The following is a 13,927-nucleotide window of genomic DNA, read 5'->3' as shown; positions in this document are numbered from 1 at the left end:
TATTAAAAATAATTTTCTTCCTATCTGCTTAAATACAAATAGCATTCTAATTATTTCTCGAGTTTAATAAAAGATTTATGTTACCTGAACATCAATAGCACTTCAATTTTTTCCTAGTTCCTCTGCAAAATAATTCCAAATAATAAATACATTCAAAGATAATGACACACACAGAGCTCTTGCCATGTGCTAGCTATTGCTATAGTTGTTTCATATACTTATATATTTCAGTCAATCCTCAAACCCACACTATGAGGTAAAAGTGCTCATTGTCTCCATTTTACAGATGAGGCACCTGAGGTTTAGAAAGGTTAATAACATGTATAATATTTGCACAGCTCAGGAAATGGAATTCCTGAGACATGGACTGGCTGTACACATAGTACATGTGTTTTCTTAAAAGAGATCTAGAATGAAGGAATTCAACAAAACTGACATGTTTATTCCCTTCCCCCTGCCATTCTCATATTGCCAAAAACCTCAAACCCAAGTCCAGGCAACAGGCTCTGCTGAAAATGTCAGGAAGGAGGCAGGAATCACACCACTTTTCTTTCTCCAGCAGCACTGACCAACGATTTACGCCTGCTGCAGTTGTACTGCCCATCTGTTAGGGCTCAGCATGTAGAGAGGACAATGAATAGGTGTCTTCAGTTACAAATATATGTATGTATAGGCATACGTGTGTGTGTGTGTGTGTGTGTGTGTGTGTGTGTGTGTGTATGTATACATATATACATACATATATATACACACACACACACGCATATATGAGACAGAAAATAACGGCACTAATAACATTAAGAATTAACTTTATAATATAAAGCAAATTCTCACTAGTGCAATGAAGTGGTTAAACATGTTCACTGTGATCTTATGAATTAGTTTTGCTAACTCTCTGCAAATTGGTAGTGATCCAGTTACTAGTGTTTGTAAACCCTCCAAATACAAACTTAAAATCCTACACCAAATTGTTAGGCTGTTTTAGAATTTTGTTTACCTAGAAACATTAAATACAAATTAAAATAATGAAAATTAAAGAACTTTATTCAGCTAAATAAAGTTTTCTAACACAGATCCCAGATGAAATCGTTTTCTACACACCATGTAAGGAATCCTAGGAAATCTTTTGCTGCATAATTTTTTTCTATTAGAACTGGTTTTACTACTTTTTTCTTATTAGAGGAAAAAAAAATAACCTTACTTCTCACTGACCTTCAATTTTCCTAACAAGTTTAGGCTCTTCTTTATTTTTTACAGATTTATTAGAGGTATAACCAATATACAAAGACCCACACATATTTAAATTGTACAATTTGATGAGAAGACCTTTGGCACCATCACCACCATCAAGGTAACAGACATAACCAACACTTCATAAAGTTTCTTTGTTTCCTTTTGGTTTTGTTTCTGTTGTTTATAAACAAGTTTAATTTGCAGCAACATAGACGGGACTGGAGGAGATAATGCTAAGTGAAATAAGTCAAGCAGAGAAAGACAATTATCATATGGTTTCACTCATTTATGGAACATAAGAAATAGCAGGAAGATCGGTAGAAGAAAGGGAAGAATGAAGGGGGGTAAACAGAAGGGGGAATGAACCATGAGAGACTATGGACTCTGGGAAACAAACTGAGGGCTTCAGAGGGGAGGGGGTAGGGGATTGGGATAGACTGGTGATGGGTAGTAAGGAGGGCACGTATTGCATGGTGCACTGGGTGTTAGACGCAAGTAATGAATCATGGAACATTACATCAAAAACTAGGGATGTACTGTATGGTGACTAACATAACATAATAAAAAATTAATATAAAAAAAAGATTAGATGTGATGATACATAAAAAAATAAAAATAAAAAAAATAAAAAATAAAAACAAGTTTAGGTTCTTAATGCTCCTCCTCACATATTACACTGTGTTGCTCAATCAGACATGATACAATGTTTGTTACAGTGATCCTTAGAAAAAAGAGAACCAGGATTTATTATATTGTACTGAATTATTCATAATGCTTAATTATGTTGTTAAAATTCTTAAAACAGCACTAACAGGAAACACTAGCTGGAACTCTTTCATTATTCTGCAAAGATCTTGAATGGAATTTAAGATATAGGGTTCCAAAATCTTGCCATTTTTTAAAACCAACCAGCCATTTTTAATTAGAACATATAACCCAGGGTCGCCTAGGTTGGTCAGTCAGTTAAGCATCTGCCTTTGGCTCAGGTCATGATCCATAGGATCTAGCCTCCCCCCGACCCATCGCATCAGGCTGCTTCTCCCTCAACCTGTCTCTCCCCCTGCTTGTGCTCTCTTTCTCTCTGAAAAATAAATAAAATCTTTATTAAAAAAAAAAAACAACATATAACCCATTTCAAAGTCTATTTCTTGAAGTTTTTCTTTTCTTCTCTGAGTATTAATATGGCTTTAATATACGTAGATATGAGGTTTGCTGACCACCCTGCAAAAATAAAAATAACAAACCTTACTAAGAGACTATGGCTTCCTCATGATCCTTTAAGAAAAAATTTTAGTCATGCTGATTAGTACTTAACAAGTCCACATTAGAATACTGTTAAATCTAACTGCCACACTCCTACGGCCTCATTTGTAAAATAATGGGAGTTGAAGTAGATCTCCAAAGTCCCTTGTGGTTCTAAATATCTATAAATACAGCATCTTTTATGGAGTACTTTAATTTTAAGACATTTCCCCAATCTAAATCTTTCTTTTAATTTTTGAAATAATTTTAAACCTACAGTTTTAAGAATAGTATGAAGAATTCCCAAATATCTTTCTCCCACACTCCCCAATTGTCAGAATTTCACATTTGTCTTACTCCATCTCTAAACACACACACACCTGTCAAAATCTTTTGAGTCAGTTACAGATATAATATCCCACTATTCCTAACACCTCAGTGTCCACTTCCTAAAAACAAGGAAATTCCCATATACAACCGCAGTATAACAAATATTGATACAATATTACCATGTAATCCACAAACCCCTTCAAATTACTCCAATTGTCCCAACAGCCCCAAATCTTTTACCTAATGTATCTTATCTAACTTTAGGTTTTCTTTTTTGTAAACTGCATTATATTTACAGCATTCATTAAATAAGCTTTCCTAAAATCATTCAAAACTCAAAGATGAACATTAATGAAAATGTAGTATAAATTCATATTCTTTTACAAGTATGTGTATATATCACCTAAAAAGGAATAAGCAAACATTCCAGAAGAATCTGGCTTCAACTGACTCTACTGAAATGATAATAAAAAGTAGATTCTTCTACAAATATTAAAGAAATATTTTTCTGAGATACTTTATTCTGTATATACTTTTACTTTTTTAAGGTACATGTTTATTATCTCTAAAACAGTCTATATTAACAAAAGAAAACTGAGTATAATGACAAGGGCAGATATACACATATTCAACATTTTACGTCTGATGATGGTAACTTCCTAATAAATACTGGCAGATATTTCAAAACACCCATAATTATTAACCTAAAAATGAGGCAGTACCACTTCCCAAAGATTCCACTAAGAACCACCACATCAATTATCGGGAGTAAGGTCACATAACCACTATTAAATTTATTGATACAATTAAAAAATGAACCCGAAAAAGTCAGATCTCATTTTTAACAATAAACCTTTACCAAGATACTATGAAGATTATAAAACAACAGAAATACAATTTACAGAATAAAAGTTATCTTCCTAACTAGAGATTAAAAACTACATTCTTTTATATAATGATTAATACAAATTTTTTTGCATGAAAACCACTTACAGGACTCTCTGAAGTAGCTACACTCATGATGAAATACAAAAAATAAGGGTTGATTTAAGTAAGTACCTGCTGATTTAGAAAATACTCAAATCAAACACTACAACAGAACAACAATACTTTCTCACACGTTACGAGAATTTAAAGGGAAGAGGATCTGTGCATATGAGCCCCACAAGTGATTTACTAACTTTCTTGTGCACATGTATGTAGATAAAGATACAGCAATATACAGAGATGTTACCAGTGAAAAATCTTTAGGTGGTGAAAATACAGTGGTTGTTATCTTATTTTTATGTTATCTGTGTTTTTTCATTTTCTACAATTCATATACTACTTTCATAAAAATAAAGTTATTTTATATTAAAAAAATATTGTTTTAGGCAAAGTTATCACATCTTAAGGAATTGTTTAATTAAAATTGAACTATCAATTCCCAGATGGCTGTCATTTATTGATGTTCCTCTTCATTTTCCTTTTCCTTCTCCTAATGCAAGAAACAAGAACATTTAAGGTTGAGAGGAGGAATTTTCTTCTCTTTACTCACAAACCAACACTAACAACTTGAAAAAGAAAGAATATCTAAAGAACTCTAAGAATGAAATTAAATCCATCAGGAAGAGCAAAATATAAGACTTCACCTAAAGCAATTTAAGCCCCATCTGCACCAAATATGTGAGAAAATGAAGTCTATTCCACTATGCAGAAAAAGGGGAAATAATCATATTATACACAAAAAATCTAAGAATATAAAGAATAAAACAGTATAAACTTCTGCTGACTCAAGTTGAAAAGGTTGATTGTAGATCTGAACACGTTCTATCCATGCCATGTACTGCTGGGTCCTTTAAGAAACTGAACCACTCCTATGCCACAAAATCCCTTGGCTCTACCTGGCAGTTTAAAAAGCCATAGGTGAAAATAAGTATTCTGATCAGAGCCTGTCAACTTTTATTACCCCATGGCTGATCTGAGGCAGTGATCTTCTTACCACTGATGATTATCCATAGTTAAACTAAGCTAATTAATTTTTTAAAGAATATTTTGAAATATAAACAGACATGGCTCATTAAAGAAACAATATACATAAAAGTAAGGGAAATGGTCATATAAAATGCAAAATGTACAAATGACTAGAAAATAAAATATCCCAGTACTCCTAAGTTTCTAACTCTAAAAAAAGAACCAGGGCTTGAAGAAATGGGTAATTCCAAACTGGGGCAGGAAAAAGAACAAGATGAGCCTAGAACATTTTGTGGTATTAAGAACATAAGAAAATGCTCAAAAAATAATGGATACCAAAAAGCCAGCTTGAGGGGCTCCAGTGATCAACATCGGGGACAACTTAAGAAAGAAAACAGAATAACATTATAACCTAAAGAATACAGTAAGAATCCATAAATCCATTCAGATATAAATAGATGAATGAGTGAATGGGGGCAGGAAATGAGAAATGGTTTCCTTAGAGTAGGATTTCAAATAAATGTAGAAAGACTGATTGATTTAGTCACCATCTGGCAACCACCACAGTAATAACTGTTTCAATTAAGAATCATTGGATGATGGATGCTAAAATAAATGCTAAAAAAAAAAAAAAAGGAAAAAAGAAAGTAAAGAAGGAACAACATACGTGTGTCTCAAGGTATCTGCCCAACAAAATGCATATGAATTAAAAAGAGAAAAATAGTAACTTTACAGTGGAGAAACTGGCAGGCCTCACCTCAACTAAGTGATTAAGATTCTCACAAATACTGGGACAAATCACTATCACACAGCTACTGGAGAATGCACTGAGAAGGACACACCACCATATTTGTGATGCCCCTGCCAAAAGAGCATAACATGAATCTAATCAAGGGGAAACACCAAACCCAAAATGAGGGACATTCCACAAAATAACTGCCATGTATTCTTCAACAGCATCAACAACATGAAAGATAACAGACTGAAGAATGGTTTCAGATCAAAGGTATACTCAAGGTATGTGACAAATAAATGCAACATCCGACCTTGCACTGGATTCTAAACCTGAAAAAAATACATTAATGGGACAACTGGCAAAATTTTAAACAGGTCTCAAGATTATAGTATTGCATTCTTAAGTTTAACAATTATGCTCTGATTATTTAAGAATCTGTGCCTGTTTTATGAAATACACACTGATGTAACTAGAGGTAAGAAAGAATCACGTCTGCAACTTATTCTCAAATGTTTCAGAGAAACAATATGGAGAAAAAATGAATGATATGGAGAAAAATGAAACTGAAGGACATATGGAATTTCTTATACTGTCTTTAAAATTTTTTTGTAAGAATGAAATTATTTCAAATTAAAAAGTTTTAGAGAAAGATACCACTTTTCACCAACCAGGTGTGCAAAAATTTTTGAAGGACGACTAATACTCAATGTTGGCAGAGGATGCTGAAAACGAAGGCTCTGAAATCTGGCTGAGAGAAAGCAAACCAATATAATCCTTTTGCAGGGTAATTTGGCAATTTAGCATGGTCTTTGACCCAGTCGTTCCATTTATAAAATTCTAATCTATTAAAAAACATTTATCTAAATGTGTTTATGTAGGGGCGCCTGGGTGGCGCAGTCGTTAAGCGTCTGCCTTCAGCTCAGGGCGTGATCCCGGCATTCTGGGATCGAGCCCCACATCAGGCTTCTCCGCTAGGAGCCTGCTTCTTCCTCTCCCACTCCCCCTGCTTGTGTTTCCTCTCTCGCTGGCTGTCTCTCTCTGTCAAATAAAAAAATAAAATTTAAAAAATAAATAAATAAATGTGTTTCTATAGATATGAGTGCATGTGTAAATGCACGAAGAAATATTTAGAAAGATAGGTACTAAACCATTAAAAGTAGTTACCCCTGTAGAGAGGAAAGAAGTCTAAGAGTGGAAAGTGAAATGTGACTTGCTTTTATCTCTACCAAATTTTGTACTTTATGATTTTCTTTTTACAATGACCCTACATGACTTTTTCATTTCAAAAATGATATTAAACAAAGAGGAAAAAGACAAAGTAACCAAGAGAGACTCAAAATCAGATTGAGGGAGAACCAAGTGATAGCAAAAGTCCAGCATAGCAGGAAAGCGCATGCAAAGGCAAGACCCAGAGTTGCTGGAAAAGTCTACTTGAGGACAGACCAGTGAGATCTCTAGGAGAGACAGATGTGTCACAAAACAATGGTGAGAATAAAATATTTTAGAGCTGCACTGTCCAATAAAGCAGCCACTAGGTAAAATGAAACGTGGCTAGTTCAAAATGATGTGTTATGAGAGTAAGATTCACAAGGGATTTCAAAGACTAAGTATGAAACAAAAGAATATAAACTATCTCATTAATATATTTATACTGATTATGTATTAAAGTGATATTATTTTGGAAATAATGGCTTAAGTGAAATATATTATTAATATTAATTTCTCCTATCTCCTTCTACTTATTTAATGTGTCTATCAGCAAATGTAAAATTATATATATATGGCTTACAATATATTTCTACTGGACAGTGCTATTCTAGAGACTTTTGATAAAACATTCAACTTGTTCCACTACATTGGATTCTATTAAGGACAGCATTTACTTCTGACACATCACTTCAAAATAACAAGTTTGGTTCTTATGAATGATAACCAATTCTCTATTTATTAGACAGAAGCTTTGCTTTCTCTACCACATATATGGATGTAACTAAATATCCTATATATGTGACGATCTAAATTTTCCACAAATCAAGACTACAAAAAAATTTGAAGTCATTATTTTACAATGTAGGATAAGTATTAAAAAAAAGAAGAAAAAGATACCCACTGCATCCCAAAGAACAAATTTTTCTTTTATAAAAATCAGAAAAAGTCACACACAAAATTGTACACTAATGTTCACAGAGGTATTCTTTAAGCCAAGAAATGAAAACGCAAATGTCCATTACTGATAAATAAAACATGGTATAACCATACAATGAAAAATTATTCAGCAATAGAAAGGAAGTATTGATATATGTTTCAACATTGATGAACCTTGGAAAATATTATGCTAAGGAAAAGAACTCCGTCAAAAAAGACCCCATATTATATGAAGTCATTTACATAAAATGTCCATAACAGGCCAATCTACACAGACAGAAAGCAGATTAGCAGTTGTCAGGGGGTGAGGGATTAGGAGTTGGGAATGGTAAATTACTGCTAATGAGTACAGGATTCCTTTGGAGATGATGAAAATGTTTTAAAATGGACTGAAGTGATGATAACACAACTCTATGAATATACTAAAAGCTTTGAATTGTACACTTTAAAATGCGTGAATTGCATGGTATGTGAATTATATCTCAATAAACCTATTATTAAAAAGAAGAAGAAAAAATTAACCAACACAGAAAAATGAATACAAAAAATTTTTTCGTATCATTCTTACTGAGAACACTCTGAGGTCTTTCCTTTATTCTGATAGTCCATTATACACTGAATAAGATGGTTATTTTCATCCAACATCTGAAATAAAATTAGAAAAAGTTTATTGTAAATCTAGTGCATCATGTAAAATTTTTAAACATCCTTCAGATTTCTAGAAATGTATACTCATATAGGAACTGAATCTATTCCAGTCTTTTAAGTCTTATTCTACACCTCTGCAATATGTTTAATCAACAATTTTCAAATAACTCTATTCCAATAATTCTCCCTCTGAATTATTACCTGAAGCCCAGGAGGGTTTTCTTTTGTATTCAAACATTTTATTACCTCTACTACCTGTAATAGAGGCTTTAGCCTGTTAAGACTAAAAGTCACCAAGCTGACTTTGCATCATTTTTACATTTTGCAGTAGTAAAGAAAAATTCTGTCCTTACCCACAATGAACACATGAAAATGTAAGCCCATGAAGCTTGAGGAGATAGATGGCTAGTTTCCAAGTGCCACACAGTATGGTTCTGTGATTCTCCAAATATGGAATAATCAAACACGGTAATTTCTAAACATGTATATTTGTTGCAGACTTCATGAGCTTACCTTATAATTAAGTTGTCCCAAGTGTTTAAAAACAAAAAGCCTATCAATTTATCACTCTATCGTCTTACAGCAATTCAAAGCAATATTGGCTTTATGGGCTAAATAACGCATCTAAGCAAGGTTGCACTGAGGAAAGAGTACTGATGTAGCAATGAAAAGGCCAGTTAGATTGAGTGCCAGCTTCGCAATCCTGTGCAAATCAGGGATTTGATTATGATTCTGATTTCAGGGGCTCAGATTTATCTTAAGGTCAAGGGACAGAAGTACATGTTCCTCCTGAACTTGCTCCACCTTTCCAAGACTTAATAAAGTATAAGACAATAATCACTCTATCTCATTAATTTAGTTAGTGTAGCTCTTTTAAAAAACAAAAATCCATTTAACCTTAATTGCAACTTCTTCCCACACAGGAATCACAATCTTCACTTGCCAGGAAATATAAAAAAAAAAAAAAAAAATATATATATATATATATATAGACATGCTCTTCCAAAAAGTGCAGTTATTTCCTAAATAGAATCATTGGATGCCAAAAAAATATGTCTTTAAAATCCATTAGTCCAAGCTAATGATTTCACAACATATCTCCTCAATTACTCAAGCTAACAAACTTCACTGTTGAATATGTCTCATTTCTAACATCGATCTCTCATACTGTAGAGTAAGGCACTTAATTTGGAATCCATTTTCTTTTCTCATCTGAGAATGAAAACTAATTGATCTGTAGCTTCTGAATTAATCACTCATAATAAATATCTTAGCATGTATGTAAGAAAAACTCTTCTTGGAAGCCAACCAAACAACCTCAGGACTCTTCTACAGTCCAAACATAAAAATAAAAAGTGAATCCCTCCAGAAACACGTCTTTCGTGTACGTACTTGGAGCTATTTGCCAGGCTGCAGACTTAGCCCAATGCACTACATGAAAGCAGTGCATTTCCAGGCACTGACAAGCCGGTTTATTCATAAAATAAAGCAACAGTTGGGCAAATGTCAAATGCCACGCTACAAAGAACCTGACAGTAAACAGAAACCCATTAACATAATCTGCTGGGCATACAGTAGTGTCCTGCGTGGTACAAAAAGTTGACTTTTCTTCCATTTTCATCTTCATCCCAGTGTATACAACAAAACCGAAATATTTAAGGTAAACTGCTCAATTTAGCAAGTAACTTTTCAAAGTCTGGCTAACTAAAGTTCAGATTACTGCCTTGCTCACATGCAACAAGGGATAGCGGACAATAAAGCTTTGTGTCCCTAACTGGCAGTAACACAGCAGCGACAGAGGCATCACTACCCTCTAAAAGGGACACACCTCCCGTGTATTTATCACGATTTCTCCAATAAGTCACGATTATCAGACTGTCTCCACCACTAGACTCCCAAGTTCCATGAAGGCAGGGACCACGGCTCACCACTGTAGCCTGAGCACCCAGAGCAAGCGCTCCACGAGTACTTGCTGTAGATGTACACAGACAGGGGGTGAATCCGGAAGGGAGAAGGGAACTCCGAGGGTAACCCCGAAGTCCATAGGGTCCTCCTTCGCCCACCCCTCAGGCTGTAGCAGCGTCCCCCCAAGTTCTCCCGGGAGCTCCCCAAGTCGGCCGAAGTGCGCAGCGCGGGGGAGGGCGGCGACCAGCGCTCCGACTTCCCCTCGGCCTCCCGCGACCCGAGGTCGGGTGTGCACGAAGCAGCCGCGGCGCGCTGGGCGGGGCGACGCCAAAGTAACTCCGGAGCGACGCGCGGGGCTGCGGGGGGCGCCGGCTCCGACAAACAGCCCTTCCCCGCGCGGCCGCTGCCGCCGGGCGCACGCGCCCCGCCGCCCGAACGCCGCCCCATCCCTAGAGAAATCCGGCGGCGGTTACTTGGGCTTTTGTGCCTGTAGGAAAGAGCCCAAACGCGCGAAGGACTCCGTGGGAGAACCGGTTCGCCGCCTTCCGCCACCCACTCAGGCACAGCCCGCGGCTCGGGTTCCCACACACCACCGCCTCCAGCAGGCCCGCCTTCGCCCCCGGCCCGGCCGACTCCCGGGCCGGCCCCCGGTGGCGCTCCCAAGGGCAGGATGGGCCTGGCATCCCCGACCCCGCGAGGCTTCACCTTCTGAATCGCAGCGGGAGTGATCTCCCCCTTGCCTCGCTGCCTGGGGGCTGCGAACGCCACAGACATGTTGCCGCCGTCACCACTACGGGCAAGTCCCGAGCGCTCCGGGTGAACGGCAAAGTGGGGGAGAGACGCCGGCCTCTCGGGCCGAACCACCTTGGGAATGTGGGGAGGGGGGATGCTCCGGCGCCGAACGAAGAGCCGGCAGGCCTGGCCTACAGAAGTTACTCTGGCCCACAGAAGTCCTCTTTCGGCGCTTTACCGGGGAACCATAGCCCCGGCAGCACTGCCCTGTTCTTGGGACACCTCTCGTCCTTCCTCCTTTCCTGACCCGCCCCCCCTCCCTTTTGAGCTAGTGGTAGGGCCGCGCCCCAGTCCTCCCTCCGCTTCAGCGATTCAGGAAATGGTCCCGCCGCCGCGGGAGAAGGAGAGGCTGGGGCAGACCCTGTCACAGGAAATGCGAGCGGCCCGAGCCGGCCCGCCCCTTTCGCGCGGGTGCAACTTGCCTCCGTCTCCTGAGCGCTGAAGCCTCCCTCCAAGTGCGCGTTGGCGCTTGGCTTTAGATCTGGTTCAGTTTTTCCAACTTCATCCTTACCCCCCCACCCTCGGGAAGAAGTGGCCGCCCTGGGTTGTCCGGGCACCGCGGAGAGGGAAGGAGGGTCAGGACCCGCGAGTTCGTGCAAACCCGTGGAGCATCTGCCGAGATGAGCGGAGGTGGAAGGTGTAGGTGAACGCGGATTCGCTGGTTTAAACCGCTCGGCTACGCCCCAAAGGCGCACCTCACAGTCCACAAGTCTCGCACGCACACATAGGCGTGCTTAACTATCGGAAAGTAAGCCTGACCCCAAGTCGAGAAACGAAGGCTGTGTCCAGTACTCAGCACAAGTCGGCCAACTTGGCTAGAGAGCCACTGGAGAGTAGTTCGCCTGTTAGGACAAACCCTTGACAGAAATGTGCGTCGATTTCGTCTGACATGGATCTTTGGGATTAAGTTTTGAGATCTAGCACCCTTGCACTTTTACAGTTACATACTTAATGCCTTGTAAATTAGGCCAGAGTTGCCAGGCTTCAAATCAGTGTGAGGAAAAAAAACAAAAAAACACAAAGTTCTCGAATTATGGCAGGAACACGGGCAAATGTGGGTAATGTGTTGGCGTGGGGGGTGGGGGGCTTGAGGTTGTAATTATTATTCTGTAAATTTGGACATCCATGTAACACAAAGGAAATGTTTATGTAAAATGTCACTCAACAGTAATGAGGCTCAAAAATCAATTACTTCGTTTATATATAAAATAAACTGGAAAAATTAAGATAAAAATGCGTATTTTTAAAAAAAATTTTCTTTCAAATAATATGCTCTTCGCATGAGGTCATAACTTTCATCCATTAAGGAAATGTGGGTGCATTTTGTGTGCTAGGCTTTACGCTAGACACCTAGGATACAACTGTGAATAAGGTGAGCATGGAACCTGCTCTCATGGAGTTTATATTCTGACAGGGCTGACAGTTAGAAACAAACAAATATGTAAATATGTAAACTTCTAAGAAAGACTAGATGCCAACAAGGAACTGAGAGAATGATGGGCACGCATATGAGTTAAGGGTGGGAAGCCTTCTGTGTTAAACTGACATCTAAAGGATAGAAAGTCTTAAGCCATCCTAAGAATAAAGGGAAGAGAATTTATACTCCTACTAGTAGTAGTTGTTCTTAGAATTCTTGTGTTTCACTACCCTAAGCCTTGGGGAGAAAAACTAAGTCTTGTCCACCATTAACACAGTATGTCCAACACCTGGCTTTCTTCATCATGTCTTTATGTTTACACAAAAGTACCTTAGGGCACCTGGCTGGCTCAGTGGGTGGAGCAAGTGACTCCATCTCAGGGTTGTGAGTTCCAGCCCCACATTGGGTGTAGAGAGTACTTAAAAATAAAATCTTTAAAAAAAAGTATCTTAATTGTTAAGAGCAATATTTCAATAGGAAAAATGAAACATGATCCTACTGCTCCAATTGTGTCTGCTTAGAAGACAGCACTGAATTTTTTTTTTTTTTTTTTTTTGATAGCACTGAAATCTTAACAACATGAGCCACTGGGAATAGTCGTCTCAATTTCTATATTCCAGTTAAAAAAAAAAGTGCCAAGGAAGCTTCTATTCCAAGGAGGTACCCAAAGATAAGTACCTTCTTTGTTTAAATTATAGCTCCCCAGCATTAGGAAAAGAAATCAACTGAAAAGAGGTAACAGGTCAGCCCAACATATTTATTCCTTCAGAGTAGCAGGTTAGGGCCTAGGGTACTAGGCATGAATAACCATAAATAACCACAGCCTTTTCTGTGTGCCATAAAAATACCATTATTTTCTGTGTCCATCATATGACACCGATAGGGGGGCACTGGAGTAACGATCTAGCCAGAAATCAAATGATCTCCATAAGAAAAGAAACTTTAAAGGAACCCTATGTTACTCTCAAGCTTCCTGTCTTCATTTGACCCTTAGTTTTGGGGAGAGAGGAATCCCAAAGTATAGACTGAGTAGTAGCAGATTTGGGGGGGGGAAGGAGAATAAAGAGTACCCAACATCTAGTTAAGGAGAAAAAAGGGAATGAAGATGAGAAGTTGACCCAAATCTCAGAAATGACTCTAGGAACTTAAAAATGAGCTACCCAGGCAACAATTTCCCTAACCAGAAAATTAGTCCCATTATTTAGACTGGTGTTGGACTGAGACATCTGAAGAAGGAATTGAGGTCATATAACAACCAGGTAAAAGGTTTTTTAGAATAATCCTAATAGAACATATTCGGTAGTTTAGAATAAGTAAAATAATCTGCATGAACAATTCATTCTTGATTATTCACATTAATGAATGAATGTAGACACATTTAACAAAAGCAAGAAAATTGTCCATGTTTGATTTTTCAAATGTTTTAGTTTTTTTATTTGTATTAGGTGAATTTGTTTGGATTCCTTAAATGTATTTCACAAAACTGATAAAGTGAAGAGCTCCAGGAATATGCTCAATATTTAGTA

General features: G+C 37.9%; 1 protein-coding gene across 3 annotated transcripts in view; it reads right to left on the bottom strand.

The window, feature by feature from the left end:
* The window catches only part of SS18 (SS18 subunit of BAF chromatin remodeling complex), an 82,850-nt gene extending 71,742 nt beyond the window's left edge, over positions 1-11,108 (bottom strand). For all 3 annotated transcript variants that reach the window (XM_040632625.1, XM_040632626.1, XM_040632627.1), the window contains exons 1-2: positions 10,898-11,108; positions 8,208-8,284 (exon numbers count right to left, since the gene is read on the bottom strand). In XM_040632625.1, coding sequence (XP_040488559.1) covers positions 8,208-8,284; positions 10,898-10,966 — 146 coding nt within the window. In that variant the 5' untranslated portion in view covers positions 10,967-11,108. The remainder of the gene's footprint in view (positions 1-8,207; positions 8,285-10,897) is intronic.
* Positions 11,109-13,927: the final 2,819 nt, after the last annotated feature.

The sequence above is a fragment of the Ursus maritimus genome, unplaced genomic scaffold (assembly GCF_017311325.1).
Source record: "Ursus maritimus isolate PB19 unplaced genomic scaffold, ASM1731132v1 scaffold_18, whole genome shotgun sequence".
NCBI lineage: Eukaryota > Metazoa > Chordata > Mammalia > Carnivora > Ursidae > Ursus > Ursus maritimus.
Note: the sequence above shows the minus strand (reverse complement) of the source record. Positions and strands in the feature narration are given on the sequence as shown.